The sequence below is a fragment of the Haemaphysalis longicornis genome, unplaced genomic scaffold, assembly GCF_048455015.1.
Source record: "Haemaphysalis longicornis isolate Haplotype H1 unplaced genomic scaffold, Haemaphysalis longicornis Haplotype H1 scaffold_1, whole genome shotgun sequence".
Taxonomy (NCBI): Eukaryota; Metazoa; Arthropoda; class Arachnida; order Ixodida; family Ixodidae; genus Haemaphysalis; species Haemaphysalis longicornis.
This window is the reverse complement of record NW_027526203.1, coordinates 171,227,271-171,244,739: the sequence shown is the minus strand read 5'-3', so window position 1 is coordinate 171,244,739 and position 17,469 is coordinate 171,227,271. Positions and strand designations below refer to the sequence as shown.

Here is a 17,469-nt window from a genome sequence, read left to right as displayed (position 1 = left end):
TACCACACTCGGACCTCTGGTCTTTCTATCTTAATGAATGTTTTTCAATCAATCAATCGCCAAACAGGCAATAAAGAAGCAGCAATGATAGCGCAATAGGATAGACGCCGGTATCATAACGCGAGGGGCCAGAGTTCGACTTTGACCACGCTAGGCGTTTTTCCCCCTCATTCGTATGTTTGTTTGAAGCGGCGGTGGTCTTGTAATTGTTTTCTGTTGAGCTTAAGCTGGGGGAAGGGAGGGTGGGTTAGGTTATCGCCTTTTTTAATTCCATTATAATTTTTATAGCCTGCAAAACCCATGTGTGTATTTGTTTTCCCGTCTCGTAATGAGGCGGCAGGGGAAGGCGATATGAAATGCCTTCTGTACTCTATGTGAGCCTAAATTTGTTTTTAGTTTTATTTATGCTTCACCGCTTCAGAATGAACCCATTTGTTTGTAATACTTGTGTAAATCTCTATATTGCCTTTTTCCCTCGTTGGTGGCGCACACTGGATGTCAACATGACTATTTTTCTTTCCAATAGGCTACATTCCACTGCTCCCCCTTAGCCCCTCGGACTTCTGGGGTTGTCCGGGGGTTAGGTTGCCCGTTTCACGGGGTAAAGGTCCCGGGTTAGACTCCCTGGACCTCCCTAAAGACGTTTTTTTTTGTGAGGCGCGCACTCCCAACCCCTGCTCGCGGACTCCTTGTCTTCTCGCAACTATCTTTCACATTATTATGAAAGCACTGCCCTTGTTAGAAATTTTTGTTGATTTTCTCAGAACCTTTTCTTGCAATTTCTCAAACGCAAGCATTCATAACTTCACTCCCTAATAAATATTTTAGCGAAATTTGGCACATTTTTTTCTATCATTATTGGATGTGCCATGAACTTCATCAGACAGAATTTGCCACATTCGCCAAATTTGCGAAGTTTTTGTACAGAGGTACACATAATCGAAGCGCCCAACGTTTTGGTTACTTCATCAATGCTTTTCGAGTATTCATTTGATCTCCTTAATTTTCACCCATTGCACAGGCCAAAGCTTCTCATACATAGCTCCAGAAATATTGCTTTACCGAGTGAAATTAGAGTTACGAGTGTTGGCCTGAGACCCATGTAATAAATTTTCATGTGAAAATGTATAAAAATAATGAAGTATTTTATAAGGCTTCGGAGGGCTTAAAATTAAAACTGCTTTATGGAGTCCACTCATCTGTATTGCATTTATCTCCTTTTTGTGTTTTTTTTTTTGGGGGGGGGGGGGAACTTGATGCGTTAAGGTAAAACATTACATTACCCCTTAAGGGAAAAACCGGCGTCGGCGTCGGAAGCCGCGAAACAGTTCCTTGGGAAGCATTCCATAGCAGAGGTGTTCATAGCACGAGCTTAAAGTTGGCAGTAGGGTGGGGTGGCGGTCTACGCCAGTACATCGCATATGAAGTAGAGGAGCACAATAACGTAGTCAAGCAAGCCAACAGGCACGCAGTGAAATCCACCATCGGCGTCAACTGTTCCGCCGCACGGCGGCAGGAAATGAAAGGCAGCGTAACGTGTCGAAGACCGATCGAGGCCATTCGAAAGAGTTATGGCGGATCGCGATGCAATGTGTCTCAGCGGCAAAATAACGAATTTCTTGGAGTACGCGATGCGGATTCAAAGCGCCGCAGAGGTTCGATTAGGCGTTATTTCGCGCTCACAAGCCATAAGACGTGCTTAGGTTTTCTTGGACTTCTATTGCGAGAGAACTGCGAGGGCTATAGTTACCGCCAGCCGAGAGTGTTACAGCGTTATTTGCTCGTCGCAGCAGATACACCGTTCAGTTTCTGCTTTGCTGCTGGGATTTTCTTTAAGTGGCTATCAAATTCGTTCATTGCTTATACAGAAACAAAGCCGGGAAATAGCTCCGACATCACACGCATGGCGTCGTTCGTGCGCGCAATCAGTGCGAAGGCCTGGGAGGACAGAGAATCTTTTCAGCAAGCTCTGATTTGTCGGTTCGTTGTTGCGCAGTAATTTTTTGCTGAGGTACTTTGTCACCCCCTCTCACAGATGCACTTGTTGGCAACGTTCTGGAAGTATTTCGGATTTTCCTTTACAGAAAAGTAAGAAGAAAAAAAAAAACTGCTACGCGGCCTCTTTATAGAGTACCCGACGCGTTACCCGAATTTTCAGGTTTGGTTTTGACCCAAAGCTCATGCTTTCTTCCCTATAGCACAGAAATTCCCTTTTTCGGACAAGCAATAGACAAATGCTTTTGTTTATGTCTGGATGAGTAAATTTCCTTTCTGTATAAACGGTGCGAAGTGACTGACTGTTTTATAATTGCTTAACGTGGCTATGCCTTGACTGTTCGGTGGACAGTTTAAGTCTACCTGCTTTGTGCCTCTTTGACGCCCAGTCATTGAGGTAGGCGCCCATGCATTTTGCCCGTCCTTTCTTTTCTTATTGCTTCAGCGGAGTTTTTCCGGTTGTTCGAGACCAAGCCCGAACCGGTGCCTGCTGTCGACGCCAAGTCGAAGGGCTTGAACCAGGACGGAACAGCAGCTCTCGTGCCTTTCGAAATGAAGACCGACGACGACGAGCTTTTGAAGGAATATCTAGATTGTCGTCTTCACATCTGTTCATTGGACGCCTTACGCCACAAGGTCCTCCTTGGCCTAAATTCTTCATGTTCACACCTGAGTAAAGGGGGACTTGGAATGTAGAACATGCGACTGCTGAACTGCCAGTCGGCTGTTGAAGGGTGTATTTTAATATTTTTTCACAGAAGAAATGCCCTTGTGCTAGTGCGAGAAGCAAAAAAAAAAAAAAAACGAGCAAACTTGGAGCCGTTATTGCTTGTAAATATGCATCTGTATACACATATACATATTCGTATACAAGGGTTCAAGAAAAGTACACCTGGGAAAACATTACATGAAGAAACAGTAATGCCTACACTGAGTGAAAAACAACGAATCTGTATGGGTTCCGAAACGTTTTTTCTTGTTTTTGACCTGGTCGGTGACTTCATGACTGTTTCTTGATTTATATCACTTTTTATTGTTACTTCCATTTAGCAAGTACTGGACACCTTATTACGCCGTCTAAGCACGATGCGTATTTCAAGCGAGATTGAGCATAACAGTAAACCTGTATTGCGTCTGAGATCACAAACATAGCCAAATGGAACGAATGGCGATACGTAATAATGCTACAAAATATCGTTACGATTGCGCTCTCGAAAGTTCTGTTGGGACACTGTATGCAGGAACAATAAAGAGTTTAAGGCATCTGTCTTCACAAAATATAGCGTAAAGATCTTACCTGACGAAGTCGTATTTCTTGTTGACATAAGAGAGGAACGCAATGAATGTTAAGTAATGAATTCTTCGTTCAGCAGGGGGTGCCGAAATTCCAAGCATTGTTGCCTTACAAGGTGTAGGGGTGGTATGTTTTTGGCCGAGATTTCTTCCGAGACATAGTGCACACGTTGAAGTATAGAAACGTAAAGCGAACAGCATTTCTGTGAATGCTTCCTAGATTATCAGTGTTACATTTTTCGCAGGGGCCCATGCTATGCTCGCATATTCTAGTTTGATTGGGAGGATAGATTGATGCCAGGTGGTGCATTGGGTGGTGCATCGGTGGGAAGCTTGTATCTTGAGGAACACAACTTTCTCAAAAGTTGTCCACGCGATATTTAAAGAAAGTAGTGGCGAACCTGACACCCAAATATTGGACGCCCACAACGGTTTTGTTCAGCAACATTTCGCGTACAGCGTTTCTTCTTTGTTCTACGAAGACATCGACGCAAGGGAATGATCAAGATCGCTGCAGAAAAGTCATTCAGTTCCGAAATGCAAAAAACATTTACCAGGAAAGTAAAACTTACATCTATTTTTACCGAAGAACGCTTATAAGTTTCTTCTCGAAGACGGCTTTGAAAGGCGTTAGGCCTCCTCGGTTATCAGTCTCGGACCGTCCGCGAACTGCCCTGGACGCGATCCGGCGCTCCATTGTTCCACGCATTCCTATGGGGCATCCAGTTTGAGTGCAGTCCGATGACTGCCCGCGGACTATCCAGGACTGGTTAATCGAGGATGCCTATTATTTCACCAATGTACATTGTCAAGCAAATCATTGAAAATAAACTAGAAGTTTGGAACTCGTCAGATGTCTCAGTCTCTGACAGCAGATGACAGCAGGGAAGATATGCTGCGCTGAAAGGCCCACCTGTAATCGTTATAATAGCTTAAATGGAGATAATTGGTCGAACGAAATTTCGGAAAACTAAAAAAAACATCCCCCTCGCGAGGGGCTCGATCAAATGCAGAGCATTTCCGGGGGCGCACGACGTTAAGTGTATTGTAATTAAATGAGGAGACGCAATTACGTGGTCACGTGACATAATTTATTAGCAGGTGGGTATGATTATTATTCTTCTCTTCTCTTCTGTCTCTTCTTCTCTGGCTGTTGTTGTTGCGTCGTCGACGTCTAGATGCCTCTGGTTGAGTTAGTCCCCCCATTCGAAGTCGATGGGAGACGTCGTTGTTGAAGTTGTTCTTGTTCTTGCTGCTGCTGTATCAGCAGCTTCCTGACGTAGTTTGAATGAGTCAAGGATATAAGGCGCGTTCGTAGCCTTCCATTCTGTGTCGGCTTTGTGGCGCAGTGGGTAGAGCACCATGTACCTTGCGTTCCGCCCGCAGGGTCGTGGGATCGAAACCAGGCGCCGGTAAGTTATTTTTTTATATAGTGTAGGGGGAGGGGTGCGGACTACTACGGACTAGAACGGGTGACATCGTGAGTTAAAGAAATGCTCTGCATTTAAAATACAAACGAATGCGCACTGGCTATGTCCCCTCCGAGGCCTCGGAATATGACGGCACAGCGCGGTGTTCCACGTTTGGCTAGACCTATTTCTTGCATGTGCAATTCTATGGATTAAACGACCCTATATTATTTGTTACTTTGCCTTCAAATAAGCCTTAAACTTTACTCTAGTTTCAAAAAAGAAAATACATTCGAACCTCCTTATAACGAAGTGGCATCAGGGCATTAAATTAGTTCGTTATATCCGATATTCGTTGTAACAGTAGAGGTAGAAATCGGGTCCAAGAAATCGGCAACCTGACTAGGGTAGGAATCTTAGATACAAAAACACTCTACGCTGGGCTCAGAACCCACCATTTATGAGGTAATCCTTACCTGTACTTACTTCCGCGGACGCTTCATGAGCACGGCTAATAGCGGACGGCTGGCAAGCACTGAAAAACCGAGAAATGAGCATAACAAGGCTACGGTGCTAATAAAATCGTAAACTATTTCACCGTGGGAAATGGAATGACCAGCGAAGCAGACGGTACACATTTTTTTAAAGCGAAGCTTTACTGACCTCACTGATGCCGTTGTACGCCGATCCCTACGGCCTGCATTACGCAACATGTCTGCTACAAAGTTGATGTCTGCGTTGGTGACCGCTGCGCAGTTCCAATTCTGCTTCCTTTAGACGCCTAATATGACTGCTTCGTAACCTGGCTACCAAGCTGTCCAAAAATTGGAACGCAGCCTATGTTTCTAGCTATCCCTGCGTGCCCCGCTGCCCAGAGTGCATTGTGCAGGATCGTTGGTGGCTGTTCCGGTTGTATTACTGCGCCGTTCTTCCCGTGCAGCGTACTGTAAGGTGGTCTTCTCTGCCGTTCATTTCCAAGCCTTACGAGAATAAAAAATATCGTCAAGCGCTACTTTGATGCGAGGCGCCAGGGATTTGGAGCCTCGCGCGCGGTGGAGAAACGCACCTTCATTTGCGCATCGTCATTTGCATCGTCATTTACATTGCATTGCCGAAAAACCCATAGTCATTTACACATCGACGCAGTGGTGCGCGGTGCATTGACCGGTGAGGACACCGGTGAGGAAGATAACAGAAACTTCCGCTGCTTGTGACGAGGAGAAGGAAGAGGAGGACGAAGCCCCATTGCGGCCAAACTGAATGCGGAAGTCAGGGCCAAGCTTCCGGAAGCCCCATTGCGGAAGTCAGGGCCAAACTGAATGGCGCCCGTTTTTTGAAGTAGGCGATGAGGCACGAGGCCTGAAAAAGTTCTGGCTGTCGCCTTTAAGAACAAAGGTCAGACCGCAAGATTTTTTTAAAGCATCAAATTGTTGACATGTCCTACGGTTTCCCAATGGCGGTCTACTGCTGTTATTTTTTATTTTCATTTGTCAGAACTTTCATTAATTTAAAGGTAGGTGGATTTCCCTCGCAGTTCGGATTAACATGCCTTTACTGTTATCCAGGGGCCTCCGTTTCTGGCTGTGGGTTGGCACGTTAGGAGTCTGGCTTGTTATGAATGGCAATCAAAACCGCAATTCGAAATTATAAATGAAATTGTAACGGGTAGTTCGCAAAAATAAAGGAACAAACAGGAATATGATTACTCATCATCATTCTGAACGATTTAAAACAAGAGCGCGAGCACGTCGGTGCATGGGATCAAGTGCGGTTGCAGCGCTCGAAGTCATCCGCCCCGGCGTTCGGGGCTCCCGAGTATGAAGACGACCTGCACTCTTAGCCAAAAAGGACTAACGGGGCATCGCCGTTAGTCCTTTTGGGGACTAAATGCGTTGCCACTAGAATTAGTCCTTTTTGGGACTAACGGCAAGGGTACCAACTGTTAGTCCCTCTACACTTAGTCCCTTGATGGTTCAACTGTTGGTCCGCCATAAAGACTAACTGTTGGTCGCTTGCAGATCAACTGTTAGTCTCCTCTGTTAGTTCACTGGAGACCAACCGTTGGTCTTCTGCGTATCAATCGTTAATCTTTCCCATTATTCCCCCTAGACCAATTGATGCGTTCAAGACTAAATGTTCATCCCTGCAAATGCTCCCCTTTGGATTAACCGTGCATACTAAAAGACGATGTGCTGGCTCGTGCAAATACTCAATGAGTGAATCGTTCCATTAGGCCGGCAATTCAGAAGGCACGAGTAAACACAAGAGACCAAAAACAGTATTTCTTGGCCACTTGAAATATTCACGAGAAAGAAAATGTCACTTTCAAGCTTTTAATGCAACACCGTGTAAGCAACATACACAACACAAGAAAAGCGTACTCTACTCTTAATGCTGGAGTCTCTATTTCGAAGGCCTGTTTGGCACACCTTGTCAAGGCGATGCGCTCAGTATTGGGCTATTCCGGGTGTTCTTGGCTGCTGTCTTTGGCGCAATTCGCGCTCCACTTGCACGAGGTACGTGTCCGTTGAGAGGAGACCACCATCCTCCGTGAAGCTATCGGCAATGGGCGAATGTCGTCACGCTCCTGCAGGAAAGAAATAGGGCAACAAAACAAGTGTTATTCGTGGTAGGATAACATTCGTGGTAGGACGCAAAACTGATAAAGACACAGTTTCCAGCAGCCCTAACAAGCATCCGTAAAAATACCCCAAAAAGCAGAAAGACTCAAGCAAAATCAACACTTTATGTAGTGCAGCCAAACGTGGCCCGTGAAGTGCACTGAGTACAAGACTACGGATTAATTAAGACCATGGCCACGGTCGTTAACATGCGAAACTCAGACAGTGTTGTTTTTCCTACTCCAGAAGAAAAGACGCCGCTCAAACCAGCAATAGAACCTGGGGACTCATGCTCCCTAACTCAACGCGTTGAACCACTGAATCAGGGCAACAGAAAATATAAAGATTGCTTATTATTCGCATGACGGTTCGCTATCATGCTCAGAGGCTTACGTAGCACGAAACAAGGGCCTCTTCCCTCCCTTTCACGAGGCATGTAAGGAAAGAGACGCTTCCTGTCAGCACCAGCTCTAAATCAAAATGGTTTGACTGCAATCAAAAATAAAAAACAAAAAAAAGTTCAATTATTGGAAGAAAACCTTATTTCCTGCGCTTATAATGCGGTTTTGTAGAACAAGGTCATTATTGATTTCTGGCTGTGGTGTCGAACAATGCGTTTTTATTTCAAAAATGTAATAAGAGCCAAATTTTCTCAATATTTAACAAATTTAACAATGTGCAACTAATAGCCTCAGGCGAAACAAACAAAAGGGCGTCCCCTCAGCTTGCTGCATGGGGAGTGGCTATGGCTGCACGTTTTTATTTCCTCTCTGCGGACAGTTCACAGTGAGTTCGGATGTGCACACAAAAAAGGCTTTCAAAGGAAAGGGGCAAAAATGTTTGAGGCTGGCCACGCTGCGAGCGTTTGGCTAACAGTGAGGGAGCAACAAAAATGAAAAAAAAAGTGAAGGAAGCTTTCGGCCACTGTATATTAGTCACGTGAGGGTGCTCCTGCTACTGTGAGCTTCATGTGAAAGGTGCGGGTGACGGGTGGGTGCGGGAAGGACTGCAGGACGAGAATGTTTCGTTCACGAGTTCCCCGAAAGCCAAACAATTTTTTTTTTGGGGGGGGGGGGGGGGGGTGCGGGGGAATGCGCCTTACTGCAAGTTTAGGTTCGCCGTGGTGGCCACAAGAAGGGCCGGTACTGTAAAAGGGGCCATCAGAAAACACTATTCTGGAGGAAAAAAAAAAAAAAAAAAACTCGCCGTGAGGTGCAGAAAGGTACTACGGTTCTGTTAGAGGGCTTTTATTACGGCGCTCAGACCGCGCCTTCGAGGAAGACTTCATTTTGCCGTTTTGCTCTGGACCGGCAGATTACAAGTTTGGGTTCCGCAAAATATGGAGAAAAATGCCGTATTCAGCTAATTTACACCAAATTTTAACCGTTATTGTCTAGTTTTATTCGGGACGTAGTTGCGGTTACGAGGGTGCAACTATTTTTGCCCTACTCAGCTACAGAGTGTATCGCGTCCCTTGCAGATCCGGCGTTTTGCCAGACGTTTTGTAATTTTTCTGCTTAAAATATCACGTTTTCATTTAAAATTTAATATTTCTGAGAGTAATTCTTGTATCCTAAAAGCGCCATATTGTTATTTTAGTGTTCGTATCTTCGCCTAAAAAGTTAGAGCCCTTCAAGAGTCTCGACCACGTGTTAACCACGTTTTGGCATTTGTGGCTACAAATTTATTAAAACTGCAATTTGAAAAGAAAAAAAGTCAGCGGTTAGGTTCCTTTTTGCACACTGCTTCTTCTGAGGTGGGTATTTATGCGGTTGGGCCGTTCGTTTGAAGAAAAAATGCGTTTTTACTATTTTAGGGTTAAGTAAAAAGTTAAGTAAATATTGACCGAAAGATAAATATTAGGTCGTCGTCGGCAGTAACGCCAAGCGAATCGACTGGCGTTGGTTTTAAAAAATAACTGACACTCTGACGCTAACATGCAAGCTCACGAACTTCAAAAAAAGGGCGAATGGGGAAAAGATGACCCCGCGCCGGCGCCTGTGCCCGCGGAGGCCGCAGACGCGGCCGCGGAGACGCCAGCGCCATCTCTCGCCCCCGCCGCGGCTCCTCCCGCGGCGAAGTGCGAGGAGGTGGCGCCGCTCGTCGGCACCCCAGCAAAGAAAGAACTGAAACTAAAGCGTGGCAAACTGTTCGCATGGCGACGCAGTGAAACATCCCCCTCGCGAGGGGCACGATCAAATGCAGAGCATTTCCGGGGGCGCACGACGTTAAGTAGTTTGCGTTACGTTAATGTTGTTGCACTTGTGGCAACTGCTGACGAGAGAGCGCTCGTCAGCAGTAATTTGAATGAGTCAACGATATAAGGCGCGTTCGTAGCGTCCCATTCTGTGTGGGCTTTGTGGCGCAGTGGGTGGAGCACCATGTACATTGCGTTCCGCCCGCAGGGTCGATGGATCGAAACCAGGCGCCGGATAGTATTTTCTTTTATATAGTGTAGGGGGAGGGGTGCGGACAACGACGGTGCGGACTACGACGGGACAACGCGGGTGACATCGTCAGTTACTGAAATGCTCTGCATTTAAAAGCCGCCGCCGCCGCAGCTCACCTTTCGCACGTCCGTCCCCGCTGGCCGCCGAACAAGTAGAAACAAGTCGGAGGGCCCCCGCCAGGGGGAGCAACAGCAACGTTGCGGGAGCAAAGGGTGCTGTTAGTCTTTCCGTTGGTCCCATTCGCGTCGGGGGTCCAACGTTTGGTCCCTTCATTTTGCGCACGGCTGTAATCTTGGCGCGTTTGGTATTTAGGGGACTAAATCTCCTTCGCGAGGCGTAAATGCTGCAGTTCGTCTCATTTTCTCCCATTTTGGCTAAGAGTGTGGCCGTCGCCTTCGGCGAGCGTTCAAGCCACCAAACACCAGTCCTACAGTCGCGCCTGCACGCTTCAGAAACCAGGTGACCACGCTGTGCTTTGCGGCGGCCTAGTTTAAAGTGCAGCTAATCACTTGCCCAACTGGGAACGAGTCCCTACGCCTTGGCGCCTTTTCCCTTTGTTGCTTTACCGTTGAGTTGGAGGAGTTCGCTCGCTAGTGGGTCTTGGGCCCACCGGGAAATAGTTTAAAGCAACGCTTTACTACTTTCGTCCGGCGGTTTCGCGGAGGATGAGTAAGTTTAGCTTTTCACTGGAGACACACCCCCGGTGACACACCCCTTGAAGCGCACAAGGCCCCGTTTTAAGTCGTTTCGCGGCGGCAGCGGCCGCTCAGCTGATCGGCAGCCAACCAAAGCCGCCGCCTTCCACGCATGCACCGCTGGGTCGTCTCGGGATGTGACTCATCTTGCGCTGCGTTCGCCGTGAAACAGGAACGCCGCGTTCGCCGAGAATAAAAGCGAGGCCGGGCCTCCTCCTGTGAGCGTGGCACGGGACAGAACGACCTTGAGCCGTGGTCGGTATTTAATGATTAACCAGGAGAGACCAAGACTCACCCAGACTAAGCCAAGCTTTTGCTTTGCATATCCAATGTTAGCTGAGCTAAGCCGCAACCATATTTTTCGAAGGTTCTTGGCTGGATCAAGTAAGCGGGGCTGCCTTCTCTCAAGAAGGGAAATTAATGCTGGCCTTTGGCGCGTCTAGTATACATGATGCCTGCCCCTTGTGTGGCCTGACGCCTTTAGCACAGTTGTTTGATTTGTTTGATTGTAGGGTTTAACGCGCCGGCGCAACGCAGTCGATGAGGCGCGCCGTAGTGGAGGGCTCCGGATTAATTTTGACCACCTGGGGATCTTTAACGTGCGCCGAAATCTCGTGCACACGGGCGTTTTTGCTGTTCGCCTCCATCAGAAAAGCTGCCGCCGCTGCCGGGAAGCGAACCAGCGTCATCGCGCTCAGCAGCAGGACGCCTTAGCCACTGAGCCACCGCGGCAGGTGAGCACAGTTATTCTTTGTCGTCGAAATATTGTTTTCGGCGGACCCAATCGCCACTGTTACAGGCTTTGAAAACTCGGCCGTTGCTTTTCTCCAGAAAGCATTAAACCGTAAAAGACCGTGTTACGTGTCGTTGATCCTAATGTCGCGCCCGACTGCATTATGAGCGCTCCACTAAAGTGATGCCTCGCGTCCTTTCGCAAGAGAGCGCCGCGACTGTCACGACTTTGCTCTCCCCAGCGTAACGTAACCTAAGCTAACGAATAAAACTCAACCACGTGAAGTACCGAAATAGCGGAATCAATAAGCACTGTAATTGAAACTTAAAACTAACAAATCTTGTCGCGTTCTCACTTCGCTGCAAATGTCGTCTAAACGCGATAGCCTTGTGCCGCCCCAGCCACGTAACGGCCTGTATTCCCTCCCTCGCCCTCCTCTCATGCTCTCCCCCTTCCGCCTCGCTCTTCCAACGATAAGCATCGTGGGAATTTGTTCATGTCAGTTCAATCTTTCCGCGTCCCACAGCTCCCCCGCCATCTGTTGGAACATTTGTTACTGTTGGGCCACGCGTGGTGTAGGCTCGGGTGCGAGCCTTTTTGTATATTCGGAATAACATATTATTTTCAATGTGTATTTATTTGCTGTCGCAAATATCAAGCGCCCGTCTATTTTCAATTAAAAAAAAAAACACGGCCTAGCATCACTTATGTGTTGACAGATTACCTCAAACATGCCTGTTTTTTTGCTCGACAATGTTGACATGTGGGAGTATGGCATCTAATATAGTGGTTCGGAAAGGTTTTGCGTAAAGAGTAAAAGCTCGTTAATTCGAACTCTAAGGGCACCATAAAATAGTTCGAATTAAGCGGAGTTCGAATTAGCGGTAGCGTGCTAGAATGAATGGTCTTCGCGCCACACCTCACAGGGAGAACACAAAAAAGCCACCTCTGGACTTGTTATCGCACATTAGGGGCTACTAGCTGTTTGTGGCGGCTGATTTTATAAATAATGTTCATGAAACTTGAATCGCGAACGGCGCCGTCGTTGCTGCGGCCGCTGCCGAAGCTAAATAGGCTGTCTCAGCAGTGTAGCGCGTGCGCTATACGCTGTTTATTTTTATTGCGTTGCTTTGCATCCCTAGTAAATTTGGTTTGGTTTGGATTTGCAAGACATTATAATCACTCTGGACCGGCTTCTTCTGCGAAGAACGACGGAAACCAATGGATCCCAGTTCGAATTAACCGCTCTGGATAGCGACGCGTTCGAATTGTGGAGACTTTTCCCCCATTGAAATGCACAGGGCTATGCTGGGACCATGGCGTCCGTTCGAATTTACTGGAAGTTCAAATTAAGCGAGTTCAAATTAACGAGCTTTTACTGTATAAACTTCTCGTTTGAGACAGACAGACAGACAGACAGACAGACCAAAATTTTCGGTTTTAAGCACCGCAGGCAAGAGTATCGTCTTTAAAGGGGCCCTAAATAGGCTTCTGAAGGTCGCCATTTCAATAGCGCAATCGCTAGAGTACCCCTTCACAGCAATGTCAAATATTACACCTCTGAGTAAAGCAGGGGCCGCATAAACACGCAACAGAGATCGTTTCTTTCTTTTCTTGCTCACCTACCACTTCCTTGCCGCCACACTTCCGCGCTCTGACGTTCGACAGACTGCTTGTGACGCACCCTGTGACGCACGAAGCTCTGAACAGTACGGCTGCGCTATTGGTGGTCCCCGTTAAATGTTGTAGCCAATAAGCGTTCCCGGCTCTGGGGGAAACGCGGTTGCGCGCGGCGCTCCTGCACCGGTGGCACGGCGTATTCGTCCTGCTGCGGTGGCACGGACGAATGTAGATCGTCGCCATCCGTTACACGAGCTTAGCTGAGTTAGTAGATATAGCGCGTCGTTTACAAGGTATGAATAACCCTGAAAAACACGGAGCGTCTCTGCGGGCACAAACTCCCGCTACACGCGCGACCACGGCAAGCATCTGCCCGCACGGTCGACAAGCAGCCCACTATGCGGTGTATGCACGATACGGCATACACCGCAGCAGCTAAAACTTGTCACCGCTCGCCAAAGCGGGACTATTGCCGAAAATCAGTTTGGAAATACGTCAAAGGGGCTGATAGTGCAGTGAAAGATTGCGCGGCGGATCGTCGTCGTCGCGGCCTCGCAAAGCAGTGTCTGGATAACTGCGGCGATGCTAAGCCTTTTCCCAGACCTCAGTGTTGTTGTTGTTGTTCTTGTTTGTTGTTGTTTCACGTCTTTATTTCACTTAAATTGCCCCTGAGGGGCTGCTGTGAAAAAAAGTAAAACCTTTAAGGGGATGAAAAAGAAAGAAACGAGGTCCTGTACAGTTGCGGATCGGGGACCATGGTGCCATTGTCCATTGCGGAGGTCTTCCGGTGTGCCCCTCAGGCGGTATGCCTGAGGGCGAGGAGTCTAGCGCCAGTGGGCGGAGCAGCTGAATCCAGAAGGAACTCGTCCAGTGCCCGCCAGAGCTCGACGGAAGTCGCAGTTGGGGTAGATGAGTCCGGGCAGGCCCAAGCTCGCAGGGAGGTCGGGCGTACCTCGAGCCGCAGAGTGGTCAGGGCTCGAGTCCGGGGCAGCGAGTAGAGCGGACAGGCCCAAAGCAGATGCTCCAGGTCCGCTCGAACTAGGCACGTATGACACGAACCCAAGCTGTGACGGGATGAACCTGCGTTTTGGGGTCTACGGAAACGCTGCAGCAGAAATGGGGTTAAGAGTGTGCCAGACTGGACTTGGCGGATAGTGACTTGCTGCCGACAACTGAACACAAGCCAGGAAGAGGAGGGATGCCCCAAGGGTTGTGGGCGCTGGTTAAGTATTCCCGGCGGTACTTCTTGGCTTGAACGATGGCTTCTCTTGGGTCGTGACTTGTTGGTGGCGTCTCTGTTTCGTGCTTGATGTCGCCCTCCGAACTAGGGCATCCCGATTGCGCGGATTGGAGTAGAGCGCGCGCTAGTCGGTTTGCCTTCTCGTTACGGCCGGTATGCCCGAGTGGCCAGGTATCCAGTAAACTGTGAAGCCGTGGTCCAAGGTGCGGGGCCCGCTGATGTACTGACGGAGGTGGCTGACTACAGTGGACGTGTGCCGAGCGTCGTCACAGGCCCTGCACACTTCCTGTGAGTCCGTAAAGACATGATATATGATCTTCAGACTACGGTCTTCTGAACTGCGCTGAAAGCTCAGGTGCTTGACTAAATCCAATATGGCGTGAAGTTCTGCCCCAGTGCTGTGTCCAGGTTCTTTTGTGATGTGAAGTTTGCGTCCTTGTGATGTGCCGTTCTCATTAACCCATGCTGTGGCGAAGTTGGGAAGGTGCATGATACATGCCGCATCGGTATAGAAGACGTGACTTTTTTCGCCTCCGGGGGAGTGGTCTTTTAGACAACGAAGTCACTACCCGTGACGTTTTGCGTATGCCCGTCTTCTGGCTTCTTGATCATTTCCCATGTTCCGCGGTAACGGCTTGGCATCTGTCAGGGAAATGCATTCCCATGGCGGTGACTGTTGAGGTAGTGGGAGAAGTACACTGACGTTGTGTACAAGTTTCGCCAGTGTGTTCCTCCCCGCTGATGTCGACTGAAACCATGCGACTTGCATGTGCATTTGTTCCTCGTTGAGATCCGAAACAGTATTTATCATGCTGTAGCTGTTGAGAGCATCTATGGGAGTGTACCTCGTAAGGCCGGTTGCAATCCTGCGAGCTTCGATGTTGAGGCGCTCTAGGGTCAGTAGTTGCGTTTTCGTTATGGAATGATATGGTGCCCCGTACAGTATTCGCGAGTGGATGAACGCTTGGATGAAGTGGCGCAGTTCTCGTTCTTTTACTCCCCGCGCTCGATTTGTGATCCGGCGGAAAATGTGCGTGACCTGTTTTATTGTTCTCATTATGCGTGCGTGCCACGTGTTGGATGTGCATGCCTCGTCTCAAAACATTCCGAGAATGCGGATTACGGCTTCCCGCTGTACTGAACTCAGTCGAAGTTGTAGCTGGATCGCCTCTTTCTCCGCAGTCTTCGATTGCGAACGCCTGCCTTCATGTATAACGATAAATTCTGTCTTTTCGGGGGCTGTTGACAGGCCGACTTTGCTTGTAGAGATGTTAGTGGCGTCTAGGGCGACTTGGAGGGCTGTTTCTTGTTCTCCGAGAGACCCCGTTTTTGTCCATATTTTGACGTCGTCCGCGTAGATTGGATGTTCAATACCGGGTATGCAAGCTAGTTGTTGGGAGGCCTGCCATCTCAATATTAAAGAGAGTGGGGGATATGACGGAGCCTTGGGGAATCCCACCCGGTTGTATTTGGTTGTGCTAAGCTCTGTTACTATTTGAACTTGAAAGGTCCGACCTTTTAGGAAGGCTGCAATGAAGTTATGCATGCACCCTCTGATTCCCAATTCTTTCACCGCTTGCATAATGGAGGTGTGAGGTGTGGCATCAAAAGCTTTTCTCACATCGACTCCTGCTACAATGCGCGGGAATGGAGACCTTGTGGCTCCGTAAAACGGGCTTGTGACGAGTAGGGTCGCGGAAGAAAACGCGACGCGAGGCCACGTCGAGGCGGAGCCGTAACTCGGCTCCTGCCTACTGCAGGATTTCAATAAAGTCCTTTCCAGTCCAGTCCAGTCCAGTCCAGCGTCGAGAACGTCGCTTTTTAAGCGGAGCATGATGTCCTGTGTGGTTAGACCAGGTCGGAAGCCATACTGGGTGGGGGCCAATTTTTCGTTGTCTTCTAGACACCAAATCAGGTGGGCATTCACCATGCATCCCATGGTCATGCACAGGTATGTCGTGAGAGACATCGGCCTAATGTTTGCAAGACTGTTCGGAGGCTTTCGCGGCTTCGGAATGGGCTTCACGATAGAATGTAGCCATTCGTCTGGCAGCGTTCCGGACATCCACAGTCGGGTAAACTCCTGGAGCAGCGCTGCTTTGTCCGAGGCGGGAAGATTTTTAACGAGCGCTACACTGACGCCGTCGGACACTGCGGCACTGCGCACGTTCGCCCGCTGAATCGCACGCTCCAGTTCGTTTATCGTGAATGGACTATTCATAGCCTCAGAATCCGGGGTCCAGTGTCCATGTCGTATGTGTCGGCATTCGGGGCGGACGTCTGTGGGAAGAAGCTGTTCGCTGCCTTTTCGGCCATGTCTTGCGCGCTGACGCCTTCCCTCAAAGCCACACTTGCGGCTGCGTTGTTGGGCTTACGCTGCCCCGAGAGTGCGCGAAGGATGGCCCATGAACGACCTGAATTTATCCGACCATTCATTTGCTCACATGTGTCCATCCACCGTTCAGATGCGAGTTGGTTTGTGCGGCTCTCGATTTCTTCCTGAATGCGGCGGAGCTTCACGCTAAGATTTTTTGGACGTCCGCGTTTTTTGGTAAGCACCCAGAAGTCTCAGCTGACGGTTCCACAGAGACAACAGATGCCTGTCCAGAACTGGGTGGCCTCCTGGCACACTTAATGTTTTGGTAGCCTTGCGCTTCGCCTCCGTCATCGCTTGTGTGAGCTCCGATACATTCGCGGTCATTGGCAGCGTATTGAGCATATCTCTACAGCGATCCCAGTGCGTGACGCAGCAGCCTCTCTTTAGTTGCGCCCCTCTTCCTGATTTGTTGCTTCCGGTCCTTATGGTGACAACAATAGGAAGGTGATCACTGCCCATCGGATCCTCCAGCACCTTCCACGTGTAGAGCTGAGGTCTGGACGTCCAGGTGAGATCTGGAGTGGTATATGCGTGTCTGCTTGTTTGTCCCATACGGGTGTACACGTGTGGCAGATTCAGCAGGGAGAGACCAAATTGGTCGGCGTCTTCCATCACCTTCCTGCCCCTCCGGCTATATGTCGCATAGTTCCACGCCGTGTGTTTCGAGTTGAAATCTCCGCACACAAGGACAAGGTCCTGAGGGTACAGCTTTTGAAAATGTGCCAGGAAACTGGGTCCAGTAGGGGATTCTTGAGTTTCGTACGGGAATTCTCTGGCTTAATGTAGACTGAGAAGACGATGACGGTCCTTTGCGGGGAAAGTTGAACGCGGCATGCCGTCACATTGATGTTGGGTGAGCACCACGAGTCCGTATCCAGTTGGGTGTGAACAATTGTTCTTTGAACATATACAGCTGTTAATGCCCGTTCTCTAGGATCGTTTGCCGGACCGTAGCCTTCGTATCCTGGCAATTGAAAGATAGGGCCATGTACTTCCTGAATAGCTATAACCACAGGTGGGTTTTGTTGATTCAGCC

At 48.8% G+C, this 17,469-nt stretch overlaps 1 protein-coding gene across 1 annotated transcript in view; it reads left to right on the top strand.

Moving 5' to 3' along the window:
* The window catches only part of LOC144167249 (uncharacterized), a 45,863-nt gene extending 41,767 nt beyond the window's left edge, over positions 1 to 4,096 (top strand). The window contains exon 5 of the mRNA XM_077696585.1: positions 2,441 to 4,096. Coding sequence (XP_077552711.1) covers positions 2,441 to 2,691 — 251 coding nt within the window. The 3' untranslated portion in view covers positions 2,692 to 4,096. The remainder of the gene's footprint in view (positions 1 to 2,440) is intronic.
* Positions 4,097 to 17,469: the final 13,373 nt, after the last annotated feature.